The sequence below is a fragment of the Arvicanthis niloticus genome, chromosome 2 (assembly GCF_011762505.2).
Source record: "Arvicanthis niloticus isolate mArvNil1 chromosome 2, mArvNil1.pat.X, whole genome shotgun sequence".
Taxonomy (NCBI): domain Eukaryota; kingdom Metazoa; phylum Chordata; class Mammalia; order Rodentia; family Muridae; genus Arvicanthis; species Arvicanthis niloticus.
Genome location: NC_047659.1, coordinates 52,051,810 through 52,065,493, shown reverse-complemented (window position 1 = coordinate 52,065,493; position 13,684 = coordinate 52,051,810). Strand labels below are relative to the sequence as shown.

The window sequence follows — 13,684 nt, the reverse complement described above, 5'->3', positions numbered from 1 at the left end:
TTTTGATACGTGTAATGGAAATCACCCGGAAAGTCGGAGCTCTTAGCTATGCCATTTGCAGCTGGAGAAATGGACCTTTTGTGGAAACTAGAGCTGGGGAGTTTTCTTATTCCAGAGAAAACAGTGGGGAAGGATTTGGTTTCCGTCCACCAATCTCAGATATCACCCGAGTTATTTAATAAGTAAGGCCAGGGACAGAAATAATGCATCTTTTATCAATGCTTTGTGCCAAAGATACAGGCAGAAGCTAGAAAAACCAAAGAATTAAAAATTTATATTTATCTTTTTAAAGATCTATTTGAGATACGGCTCTCATTTAATTTGGACTAACACTGGGATTCATTCCGGCCTCTGACGAAAACTCAGGAGGCCCAGAGAAACATGGCGACTACCTTGGGGACCTCTAAGTTCCCAAATCCCCAATCTCTCTGGCCTCCTGGCTCGTTCTCTTTTCATCTCAGAACTGGTTGGTATTTAGGGCAACCCAATTCCTGGGAGAAAGGTAATTAAAGAGTCTTTAGTAGAAATGAGGCCACAATGAAGTCTCACAATGAAATATAATTAATGAGGTTTGTCTTATACACTACTTTGTATCAGATAACAAGAACTGCGTATGGTAACATTCTAGTAAGTTTGATCTGCAATGTCTGTTCTTCCCCTGTCAAGTTTTCCAATGCTATGTAGAGAGGAAACTATGTAGTCCCAGTATTGTGTAGACTCCCTAGGAAGTACAGAGGAGGCAGAATCTCTCCACTGCCATGTTTTTTTAGCCCAATCAGCTGTCTCCACCTCAGTTTGAGGTACAAAGGATAAAGCTGCAACAGCCCTGTGCAACGCAACCCAATTACTGAATCACACACGGAAACAGCTGCTTCCCTGCCTGTTCTCCTAACCTTGACGTTCAGACAAGAAACACCTCCAGCTTCTCTGCAGCACAGACTATGAATCTTATTACATGCTAAGGATCTGCAGCACCTTTTGTCTGGTCCTTGGCTTAATGAAAGGAGGTGCTGATTTTGGAAGCAGCTGTGCGGTCAGATCCTGGGATGGCTATGCCACTTGTATACATGCAAACACAGTGTCTGAACTTGACTATGTGACTGGTTAGAGATGAATGACTGTCATATACCTAACGTACTTGCTCACTGGAACACCATTGATACTGCTGTTGCCTCTCCAGCTGATCTGCATTCACTCCAGGGGGAAGCCAGTCACGTATGTATACATTATAGCTCTGGATGATGACATATACATTGTAGCTCAAAGCGAGAAAACAAGTTTCACTTTCAGAATTTTGGGATCACTTTATTACTATCCAAGGATTCCCAGATGGGGACTAAACAAATGTTTGCTCCCAATATTTCTAAAGAGCCACACCGAAATGATGCTGCCCCTTTAACACAAAGAAACTCTCTTGGTGATTCACACATCTGTCTCATCTTTGGGTTTAACACTAGTGACAATATCACTTGTTTTCTGGGTGTAAGATCACAAAAGCAAACTTCTCTTTCTGGTCTTTTCAAAGGACACAGAGGGATGTTCACAGACAACTTTCTAAGTAATTTCCAGGCTGACTTCTTTCAGCATAAGCAAAGTCATACCTTTCCATCCACGACAGAGACATTAGCAGCTGGGGAGGACTCTGCTGTCGAAGTTGCAGGAAATATGTGGAAGCTGGCATCTCTCGGTGATCTCACAATTTCATTCTGCCGGTACAACCTGTGATGGCGCAGTTTGGAGACCCAAGCATCAAACCAGTCCTGGGATTTCACCTGGAACAGGGAGCAATGGAAGACAGATGTGGAAATAGTCTCCTGTCTGCCACTGGTGTGGGCAAATCACAGTCCCTGCTAATGCCAGGTGCTGAAAACAATTTCACCTTCAAATGATAGATGTGCTCCTCCGTGTCGAGGTCTATTCTCCGAGCTTTCTTTTTAATCGACATGACAGACAGTCCGACATCTATGCTCCCGTGGACCTTCCCTTTTTGGATCTGAAATCAACAGATCAGTGAACATGCTGGAAGGCTGTACGGGTAGGTGTGTTTCTGCTCTGAGCTAAGATGAGCTCAAGGTAACTCACCTATGCAAAGTGGGTGACTACATTCTTTTTAATTAAGAGAAAACAGCTGAGCGCTAAGGACGGTTGGATCTGCCATGAGGTCACATCAATTTCAGCAAGCAACACTGTTCATCTTACTCCGATTTGGGGTACAACTAGTAATGTCAGATCTTCCTAATTCCAGATTGCTTAGCTTCTATCTCCTCCATAAGGCAATGCCAAGGATTCCCAAAATAACTGAAGTCCACTTTTGAACCATGACCCAGAATACCCATGAATCAGCTGGATGACAGCTGCTGGGGCAGAACTGGGCAGCTGAGACCAGAGATCAGGGATCAGCCAGCCCCTTCTTCTGGCTGTCCTCGGCTAAGCAAGGACATAGCTATTTTCATGGCAGAAGGGTGGACAAAACCGAGTCTAAGCCCTTAGTTATCTCCCTACATCACATGGTAGGAAGGAAGAAACTTTGAGATTTGCATGCAAACTACTACGTAGATATTAAGCAAAGCAGTTTGGAATAGTTTTAATGAGTTGGGGTTTTTAAGATAAAAAAGTGAATGAAACACAAATTAAGTACAAAAGATTGTTTTTGTTTTTTTTGGACAAGAACAAGGAGGGCTTTAAATCTCAAAAAGATCATGGAATTTATTTCAAGGTGAAAAGAAAAAAAATCCATGCAGGATTTTTTTCTCTAGGAGAGAAAGGGTGATTTTATTATGTGTCACTTTTAGGTTGAAGCTTCTGTTTAAAAAATAGTTAAATATTCATGAGCTACTTTGAGATTTTATGCTATCTTGAGTATAAGCATAAAGCATACCTTCTCTAGAACATGCAGAGTTGGTAGCTTGTTAAACATTACAGGCACAGACATGCAGAAAGCCGGTAGCCATGGCACAGAGTTTGCACGGCTACAGTGTTTACTCACTTCAAGCAGAATTCTACATCAATCTGCGAAACATGTCCTGAGAGCTACTTACATCAAGTGGTGCCTTTGAATACTTTAACATTCCATTATCCAGGACAAAAAAGCGCTGCAAGAATCAAACACCCCAGTTACCGTTTGTTCTCTGAATTACACAAAGCATTCACAAGTGTGGGTCGCAAGTCACTTGGCATCAGCAGTTAACATGTTTGATGGTTCCGATACACCAATTCAGGGCATCTGGCTACAGTCAGTCACAGGAAGTGAGGTAAGTGGGTCAGAGTCCTAGTAGGGTGCCTTTACACACGCCAGGGATGAAGTCTTTTTTCCACAGTTTGTCTTCACTAGGACCTGAAGCTTATGCTTCATGACCAAACTGCATTAGGGCATTATTAAAGTGAAAAAAAAAAAATAACCTGGAAAGATCATGGCAATTCTGTAAACACTTCTATACTATTCTACAAGGAAGTGCTCACCCTGGAGCTAAACCCCTGAATTTCCCCTGGACACCCATGGCTACTTCCTAAAAATTCTCATAGCCATTCTAGATGCCATCACACCAGATCCATTGCTAAGAAATTACCCACAAGGCTTAAGTGACCTTGGCAATATGCACATATTTTTTCCTTGACAATATGCTTGTGTTCTACTATTAGGAAAGGTGATTAAATATGGTTTCCAAGCTACATTAAGAATAAGGGTCCTCACCCCTAGCTGGTAGTTGGTGGCTACTAGGAAAGGGAGATTTGTTCTTTTTCCTTGGGGATGTGGTTACTGGGCAAGTTGCTCATGTTCTGGTGAATGGCCCCAATGAATGCACGTGACAATACTAAGCAAGCCCAGTGAAATACACATACATTAAAACAAAAAGGGGCATGAAGTTGATAAGAGGGTGCACTGAGGCACTCTGGGAAAAACTGAGGAAGATATGGCGAATATGATCAGAATACACTGTATGCATGTATGAAATTCTCAAGGAATAAATACAAATATGTTTTTAAAATAAGAAACTAAAAAGGAGGGTGGCCAGGCAATTGTCTGCCTTGGGGCTACCTCGTTCAGTCTAAGTAGGTTTGTCATTTTTAATCACAAAGACTGAAGACCTCTTTAATATTGGCTTTCTTCTGTGGACCACTCAAAAAAAAAAAAAAAAAGCCAAACAGCTCTCAGGAGCCGGCCACACCATGGGCCCTGCTTCTCTCTCTGCACATGCAGCAAGTCCTTCTGTAGCTGGAATTTACTCTGCTGGACGGTGTTCATGGGATGCATGAACACATAGCTGCTGAGACAGCAGGAAATGCCATTCTGCCTACAACTCACAAAGGGCCACTGTAATCCTTTTGTTTGGGGCTCTTGAAAACAACAGGTAGCTGTCAGAATAAAAAAAAAAATTCCACATTATAAAAACAACTCAATCACCTGGGACTTGGGAATTCATATGGGCTGATGCTTATGCTTCAATATGTGGCGGTGTTAGGGACAGGAGGAAGGGCACTGGGGATTGTCCTCTTACTGTTCATGCTAAACATTCACAGTCCAGAAGGATGTCAGTCCACAGCCATTTGGGTGAAGCAGGAATCCGAATGTTAAACTGAACCTAGCTATTCATTTTTGAAAATGTGGTTTTGGCCTGCTTTCCCCCATTTTAAGTTTCTATTAGATAAGTTTAGCCAGAAATAACTTCCATGATGTCATAGGTAAGAGCTAAATAAGGCTATTGATGACGAGATGAAGAAAAGGCTGTGGAAAAAGAGGCGGGCCTAGGAGGAATCGCTTGCTGGACAAAATCCAAGTTCAAAGAATGGTGAATGAGGGGCAGTCCTTGGTATTGGAGTGCTAGTATGGGCTGAGGGGATACAAGGGAATGATGTATTAGTGGAAGCCCCTTTGACTGGCTTCATCCTCTGGAGACAGGTTTGAGTAGCACTTCCGGTCTGTCCATTTCTTTAAGGATGTTGTAATCCATAGCCTGTCTGCTTTGAGCCACTGGGTGGCCATTACCCAAGCCTTTGGTTAGCAAACCCTTCTAATCTGAGATGATGTCTGTCAGCAGAGGTGGTGAATACAGGAAGTTGCTCTTGCAGTGATGGGGGAGTTACCAAGGGGCCTAACAAAAAGGGTTCTACTGGGGATGAAAGACATCTTTCTCCCCAGAGCCACAGAATTCATTTTTGCTTCTCCTCTCTCCTTGCCTCCTCAAGTCTTCTGTCTCCTCCTCCGTCCTAGCTATTCTGGGTTTTTATTTGTTTTCATTTTGTCTTAGAGACAAGATCTCACACTCATAAACTCAAGTGACCTTTGGTTCCCATTTAATAGCTAGTGAGACCTCTATGCTGATGGTCTCAGCCTCAATCTGATTATGACGTTACCTTGTGCCAGCCCTTTAAAGGCCATTTTCTCTTCTTCAGCATAAATCCCTCGTGTCTGTCTGGTTTCTGGACATTGGTTTGGCCTATTTTCAGCCCTTCTATAATTTCCCAGCTGTCAGCTTCCTGAGAGAAAAGAAAAACAAATCATTTATTTTCCGCGCTTAATGATGCACACTTAAGAAGGTTCTTAGACAGAAAGTCACCTTTGATGCCATGCTCGGCCCGCCATCAGGATAAGTGACATTCTGGAGCTAATTGGAGCACCAAAACAAGTCATGGACTTTCAAGTGAAGCTCCTAGGAGTCTTCCAGGTAGACCCGGAGGCACTCAGAGTCCACAAGAGGCTCGCTGAGGTCACTCTGCTCGGCAGTAGAATGGGATTTTGATTTCCTGCTCTCAGAATGTTTAAAATGCATTCCCCCTCCCGCCCCGAGCTGATCCTGGGGCACAGTGGCGCTTTAAAATTTTGAAATTAGAGATCTGATGACAACTGTTCAGTCAGTATGTCGACCGGGCTTTCTGTGTACAGGCAGAAAGGTTGCAGAGGTCTGATGCAGAACATGAGAGGCCGTTAGCGCAGAGCGGCAGCAGTGCTGTAGTCCTGTTTCATTCCACAACAGCCCTGGGCCTCTCTAAGTGTGCACCCAAGCCTCACTCAACAGCCGAGAAGTCCAGGCTTTCAAGAAGGCACATTCCCTGGGGAGCCCACGGGAAGAGCGAAGCTACGAGGCTAAGAATGGAGCTGGGTCCTAGATCATTGGTCAGGTATATGCTTAGCATACTGAGAGGCCCTAGATCCAATCTTCCCAACATCAAGAATAAAACTCAAAAATAAACAATATATATAAAAAAAAAAAGATTTTGGTTCTAGGGTCTCACCCTCCTGTTAGATAACATGTTTTGTTCATATATGCTACCAATTTCTTAAAATCATTAGCATTTACAAATCAGATGGTTTTTCAACTTAAAAAAACAAATTTTCATGTTTTGTTCATATATGCTACTAACTTCTTAAAATCATTAGCATTTACAAATCCAACCCCATCTCAGGAGAGAGCCATTTCCTTATAGCCACAGTCACTGCTGAGGAATGAGCTGGGAACCTTACAGAAATGACCTCCGTGTGTCTATCTGGCAACATTATATATTCTTTCAAGTATATGCAACAGCTCAAGATGTTTTTCTGCTTGAAGAAAATTCTGCCAGAAACCGCTACATGTGGTGGCACACGCCTTTACTCCCAGCACTTGGGAGGCAGAGGCAGGTGGATCTCTGTGAGTTCCAGACTAGCCTCTTCTACATAGCAAGTTCCAGGCAGGATAGAGCCACACAGTGAGAGCCTGTCTCAAAACAACACAACAAAGAATGCTATAGTTGATCTGATATTTAAATGTAAGAATGTTTCTGATGAGCCAGCTTCAGGCTCTACAGAATATCACAGCTTTTGACTGGTACAAGCACATGTGTTGCTGTCACATGACCCCAGGGAGCACATGGAGGATCTGGCATCCTTTCTTAATATGGGGTTGCAACTCAGGAGTAGAACCCCACTTATGAACAGTGAAAAGACCATACAAGGACGTAGTAAGTTTTCACACACACTATCAAGAACCTTTGGCTTTCAGCTCTCATCAGAATAGTAACTACTCCATAAATATGATAGACACAATTAAGAAATTAAGAGAGAACAACTTCCTATATGTGTGTAAATATGACTATTAGACGTCTGTTCTTAGTGACATGTGAGTTGTGTTTAAAGATATTTCTAGCTACATCCTATTTAAAAGGATAATCACCTCCCTTACCCCTCCCTTTTCTCCTTTCCTCTCTCTTCCCCTCTCCCTCCCCCCTCTCTCTGATGAAGAATCTCTATATGGCATAAATAGAACCATTTAGTAAGAAGCATAATTTCCCCCTTACTAATTAAAGTCAGGGACAACACAAATTCATCTTTTTGTAGCTACCACTTCTGATTTCTGTTAGAGTGGTTTTCTTTCCTTTTAGGGGGAGGAGAACTGGAGAACAGGAGAGAGGTAGGTCAGAACAAGCCAAAAGTTAAAACCGGTTCCCTAAGTGAAATGCTGCACTTTGAACTGCCAGAGCCATTTACTCAGACGCAATACTCCTGCGTCGAGCGAAAGAGACAGAACAGAATCCTGACTCAGTTCTAACAATTAGACAGGCTGACAGGCTGACAAAGGGGCAAAGGATAAAAGCATGGCAAATAAGAGCTCCACCTATTTCAATTATACATGCTGATGGATGATAAGGTTGCAAATAAAATATGTAGGAAAGGAAACAACCCATCTCCACATGAGACAGATCCCTCTGCATTCTGTTTTCCATGATGCTGGAATTCCTCCTTTCTTGCTTAGTGAACTCAGTACATTGTAAGAAAATTAAAATAACTTCCTAAAAAAAAATCAAAGAGTGTATTTTTCCTGAAATTCCAATCAGTATTTATTTTTAACTCAGGAGTCTCTGCTCTTCCTAGGTCTACTTAAAACAGAAACGGAAACAAGAGCCCTAAAGACATGATGTCGGTACTTGACCAATATCAGTGCTTCTTAACCGCTGAGCCATCTCCCCAGCCACCTGCTAAATTATAGTTTAATAATTCTCTTATAGCTGAATAATTCTTCCCTTTTCATGGACTATAAGTCTACTCCTGCCTGAGGGAATCAATTTTGTATCTTGTAATGAATGCCTTCAAAGTATAAAAAGTACAAGATAGTCTATGGGTGGGTAGGTAAAAGTGCCTCACGAGCTAGAAACATCAAAGAATTTAAACAAATCCTAAGCCAAGGCAATGTCTTTGTTCAAAGTCTTCCTACCAACTAGCACCTAGGAAACCTGTGTCTGAAGTAGTGAGATGCAGTGGTACCTGGGTGTATACATAAACTCATTTTATGAGACCCCAATATTTGTCCACATCTACTAATGCAAAAACAAAAGGTCTAATAGTCCCGTAGCAGGATTTCAATGGGAAGCCACAGAAGCAATGGGGTAGTGAATGCTGTCAGGATTCCTAGTCAGGACCCTCTGTTGAGTCACTAGGCCTACACCTCAGCTTGTGTGAGCCGGCAAGCTATAGGGAGCAGATTAGACCTGTATGCTGGAAGTCTATGGAAAATGAGAAAATTAGTACCCTCTCTAATGATCTGGAGGCTGGCCGAGAGAATGCACAACACAAAATAAGCGTTCAGTAAATGTTAGCTTTTCTGTCATACCCTCATCTATGTATTGTTTCAACTTCTCACTAGCAACAGAGGAGAGATGCTTCAGAGTGATATGACAATTATATTGACCAAGTATGTAGTACCTATTTATTGGTCAAATGGAGGTCTGTCCTTTTTCTTTCTAAGTTATTTTTTTTTTTTTAAGATTTGGGTATTTATTTATTTGTTTATTTATATGAATAGAGTTTATTTAGGGTATGAGGGAAAGTTGAGGAGGGAGTAGAGACAGAGAAAGGCAGAGAGAGAGGGAGGGATGGAGAGAGGGAGAGAGAGAAAGAGAGAGGGGGGGAGAAAAAGGGAGAGAGAGAGAAAGAGGGAGAGAGAGAGAGAGAATAGAGACCAGCCACAGGGGAAGGAGAATGGGAAGAAGAAGGACAGAGAGGGAAGAGAGTAAGAGGGTAAGAGAGTAAGAGCTTGTTTTGATTTTTAATTGCATGTGTGCATGCCACTTATGTGCAGGTGTCCACAGATGATTAGCATGATTGCCTGGAGCTGGAATTAGTTGTCCTCTGTAAGAGTAGCAAGCGCTCTTAACTGTTAGGCCATCTCTCCAGCTACACTCTACATTATTTTTATAGTTTAACAATTCTTTTCCTCTATACCTGCCTGACAGAATAAACTCTACAGCTAGTAACATCTTTAAGGTATAAAACAAACAAGTGTACATGTCCGTAATAAAGGGAAGTATAGAAGCATGTTCTTTTCTCAAAAGTTAGGCAAAGCAAAGGGTCAGGATCGCACATTTATAACTAATCCTCTTTAGGAAATAAAGATGTTTTTATGTGAATCTGAACTCTGCATATCTCTCTGAGAGTTTTCCCATCAGGTGACCAGCTCAATGACCCCACTGAACACATCAGAGGGGTGGAGATAAGTGTGTGTGGGGGGTCTATCTTCTTGATGAACCTTTGTATTTTAGACATAAATAACTTTGGAAGCTTTCCACATCTGAGGGAGAACAAGGAACTCTGGCTTCCGTGATACAGAAAGAATCTTAATCTGCACTGCTCTCCCTGGAGTCACTGCTGGAAGGTAGACACTAGATGGAGACCAGAAGTCACAATATGTGATGGCCACTTGGTGTGGGTACCACTGGACCTTAGAGGTGACTCAGAGATGGACAGTCCAGGTCACAGAACGGGGCACATTTACCTTGTACTTCCCCTTGCCACGTAATAGCTCTTTCAACTTAGGGCAAACTGCTAACTCTGAATCTCCAGATTCACTAAATGTAATAACTACATGTATATCAGGGAACGGCTTATGAAAATTGTATTAAATGTGATGATGCACTCAGCATTTTGTACAGTGCCTACTATGCAGGACACAGCAATAATACAACTGCTGGACCTCATAGGTTTTTTTCCCTACATTAATTTGTCATAGGATTATCTGCTCATCTCTCTAAGAGGAGATAATAATGTTTTCCCTTATTTTTTTCCTCTTAAAATACTTTTAGACCTCCACATATAACCATGGAAATCCAAGAAAAATGTATTTCTTTTTTCTTCTCCCCTCATATAAGGCAGGAAAAACTCTCTAGGAAGGAAGTAGGAAAAGCAGCAGAGAAGCCTGGCAGTTGGCATCACAGCTTCCTTAGAGAGTCGAGTGTCAAAGTTATTCACAGTTCATTTGGCCCCAGAGTAGGCACTGGGCTAGCTGTGGGAGAAATCACACTCTGTCACTGACCTTGGAGAGGGGGATGGGCTCCGGCTCTAGCAACTGCCGACTGACAGAGGGCTCCGTGCTGGATGAAGCAGTTCTCTCCAAAACGTGGATGCTCTGCAAATGATCAGAAACCCAGCTAGGGTTAGAGCCCCATTTCTCACATCAGTGAACACAGGGAAAAGATCATGAGGAGCCCAGCAGAAGAGTGAGCTGCCAGGAGACCACGGCAAGCGCAGGAGGCCAAGCACAGCAGCAGTGTGGAGGAAAATAACACTGGCACAGGTTTTTCTTCTTGCAGGTTCGCTGCTGAACCTCTTCCGGAGCGCTGGATGCGGCCTTACAGAAGAAATGATAGGAATATATCTGGAGGGAAAAAAAACCCTGTAGGACACAGAAAAACACTGAACATGTCTGATGACGGACAAACACGTATCTACACCACCAACTCCCCTTCATTGCCCCCTAATGTAGTCAGAAGCACAAAGACTGCAGAGAAATTTGACTTTGGCAACTATGTAGCATATAAGCAGGTAGGCAGGGCATGAAGAAGTAACTAAAGCCATTTGAGCAGGGAAGGGAAACCAGATTCTCCAATTTCCACATCAACACACACACAGAGATGACTTTGGCATAAAGTGTAATACACATTGAGTTCAGCATCTATAGATAGCAGCGGACTGTTAAAATGTTGACTCCATTTTGTGGACCAGAAGGGTGAACACCATGCAACTCAGTATCAGCATCTGGAAAACAGCCTCCCGTGTGCTTGTCATGGAGAACTCGTATCTATTTCTTCTCTACTTGACTTTGGGAATATCATGAAAAATGAGAACCTTATTCTTTTTGAATATTCACTACATGTACAATACAGTACATATTAAAATGAGGAAAGAATCTAAGTCTCACATTTTGTTGATTTTTTTGAGGCACAAGTGACCATAAAAAACATTTGCTGACTCAGTAATTAAGTCATTTTATTACCATACATGTGCATTACTAAAAAATGAAAGCATAACTGATAAAACAACCAACTGACACCAAGTACTATAATTGGCAACTAAATCCTAAAATAGGCTATTTTCTTTAACCTCCGGTATGTTAAGAAACCAATACTTCTCATACAGACACCCATTCTGTAATTTGCACCTTATCAGAACCTAAATACCACTGTTCATCCTAGAATAAAATTAACCCAACTCAATACCCAGAATTGGCTTTAAATTCACATTTCTTTTTAAAACAAGAAGCATGTTCTTCAGGTTTGCATTCATACATGTTCATTATCATAAGGGAAAAGTCTTGAATGGTATGTCCTTAGCGTGAGCTGCTATGGACGTTGAGAATTATATGCCTAGTCTCAGACTCCTGCTAGACTGCTTCCTGGAGGGAGGGCTGGCTCATTTGTGCTTAGAATCACCATTTCACCATACCCAACCCCATACAGCGCCGTGGTAGGTCAGTGGAAGAATGTGTGTTTAGCATGCATGAAAGCCTTGATTCCCAGCACCACAAAAGGGGGGAAAAGGTTCTTAAAAATCATTTCTTCAGTGTTTTCTGATTACTTTTTAGAGCCCTGTCACAGGCCTGGATGTTTAAATAGCTTCTTTTGGAATTGTGAAAAGTTAGACCTCTCCGACAATAGATCATCTGACAGCATCTAATGAATTTAAGTTTTAAATTCCCCACCTCTTGTTTACTGGATGGAAGGCTCGGGTCAGCTGGGAAACATCAGACTTGTCCTTAAGTCTGCAGTTACAAAGTTAGATCTTGTCCTACAGTTTCTTCTAAGATCACTATTTTTTGCTATAATGTCTCCTCTTTCCTTCACCAGCTCACCTCTCTCACTTCCTTTCATGATGTCAGGGAAACACACACTCCATTGAAGGTGTTAAGCACGTTATGTAAGCAACACAAATAGAGGGTTACATAAGCACATTCATTATTCTTTAAAAAAAAAAATAAAGCTTCCTCTCATATCCTAAAATTACAACTTAATTTCTAGGTCCTCTGTGTGTGTGTGTGTGTGTGTGTGTGTGTGTGTGTGTTAGCGTGCTCTCTCATTTGCTTGTGTACCTAATTTGAGCCAGGCCTGGTGAACACAAGAAAAGGACTTAACCACTAAGCATCACCCCCAGCCTCCTCAGGCACTTAGAACACACAGAGGAGGGAGTACTTACCCATGCCCTGTTCTCCTTGCTTAAAAGGATCTGATGCATCCGGAGCTCAGGTCAAGATTCTTGAACACAGCCTTCTCTGTAGCTCTTCAGCCTGGTAAGTCTGCTCTTTAGGCTAGAGTTCACAGGTCTCAATACCTCCTGGGCAGCAGGAGGAAATCTGCCCACATGACTGTCCTTTGGTTTCCTCCACTTGTCAATAAACAGACAATGAGACTCTGCATAAGAACTGAGCAGCTCAGGACAGCTCACCCAGGGAAAAGCAGGACTCCAAAGGGCTGCTGAGCAGGGCTTCTTGTCAATTTTATTTCAAAGATGCAAAAGCGATTTTTATCTTTATCTGGAAATATTTTAGGCTGTGGCTACAAATTCCTGCAGAGATTCACTTTTCGTCCCAGTTCAGGGCACTAATAAAGACAAGCAGACCACTGCTTTCTGAATGTTAACGCCACTGAATTGCTTACCTGGCTCTCTGTTCTTATTTGCTTCTCTTTTGCTGTGAACTCACTGCCTAAAGTCGACTTAGAGAGGAAAGGATCTATTTGGCTTATACTTTTATGTCCATCCTTGAGGGAAATCAGGGCAAGAACTGAAACAGGAACCTGGAGGCACAAACTGAGGTAGAGACTGTGGAACAGCACCACTTACTGGCTTGCTCCCCATGGATTGCTTAGTTTGCTTTCCAATGCACCCCAGGAGCAGCTGACCATGGGGTGGCATGCCCCAAAGTGGCCTGAGCCTTCTTACATCAATTAAGAATTAACCAAACACCCCCACAGACAAGTCCACAGGCCAGTCTGATAGAGCCAATTTCTCAATTGAGGTTTCTTCTTCGCAAATTACCCAGTTTATGACAAGTTGACCAAAACTAACACCATTGTGGTATGTGTGTGTGTGTGTCTGTGTGTGTGTGTGTGTGTGTGTGTCTGTGTGTGTGCTGGTACCTTTGCATGTAGTATGTGTACCTGTGGAAGTCAGAGCTCATCCTCGGCATAATTCCTCAGAATACTAATCCTGTTTTTTGAGACAAAGTCTCTCACTGCAACTGATATCACCAGGTAGGCTAGGCTGGTGATCAACCAGCTCCAGGAATCCACCTGCCTCATCCCCAAGGGCTGGGATTACAAGCACATAAAGCACACCAGCCCATCCTTCTACGTGCATGCTGGGGCCAGGATTCGGGGTCCTTGTGCTGGGATTGCTGTCTCCTCAGTCCCTCTAAGATAAATTTATATTTACAGTTTATACAAA

General features: G+C 42.5%; 1 protein-coding gene across 16 annotated transcripts in view; it reads right to left on the bottom strand.

Moving 5' to 3' along the window:
• Osbpl6 (oxysterol binding protein like 6) overlaps positions 1–13,684 on the bottom strand; it is a 181,437-nt gene that overhangs the window by 43,696 nt on the left and 124,057 nt on the right. For 15 of the 16 annotated variants that reach the window (XM_034494606.2, XM_034494614.2, XM_034494609.2 and 12 more), the window contains 5 exons: positions 10,281–10,373; positions 5,353–5,475; positions 3,039–3,092; positions 1,880–1,993; positions 1,602–1,772 (listed from right to left, as the gene is read on the bottom strand). In XM_034494606.2, the coding sequence (XP_034350497.1) occupies positions 1,602–1,772; positions 1,880–1,993; positions 3,039–3,092; positions 5,353–5,475; positions 10,281–10,373 (555 nt within the window). Of the gene's footprint in view, positions 1–1,601; positions 1,773–1,879; positions 1,994–3,038; positions 3,093–5,352; positions 5,476–10,280; positions 10,374–12,436; positions 12,567–13,684 lie in introns of those variants that run through there. The other variant, XM_076928929.1, reaches the window with a different exon arrangement.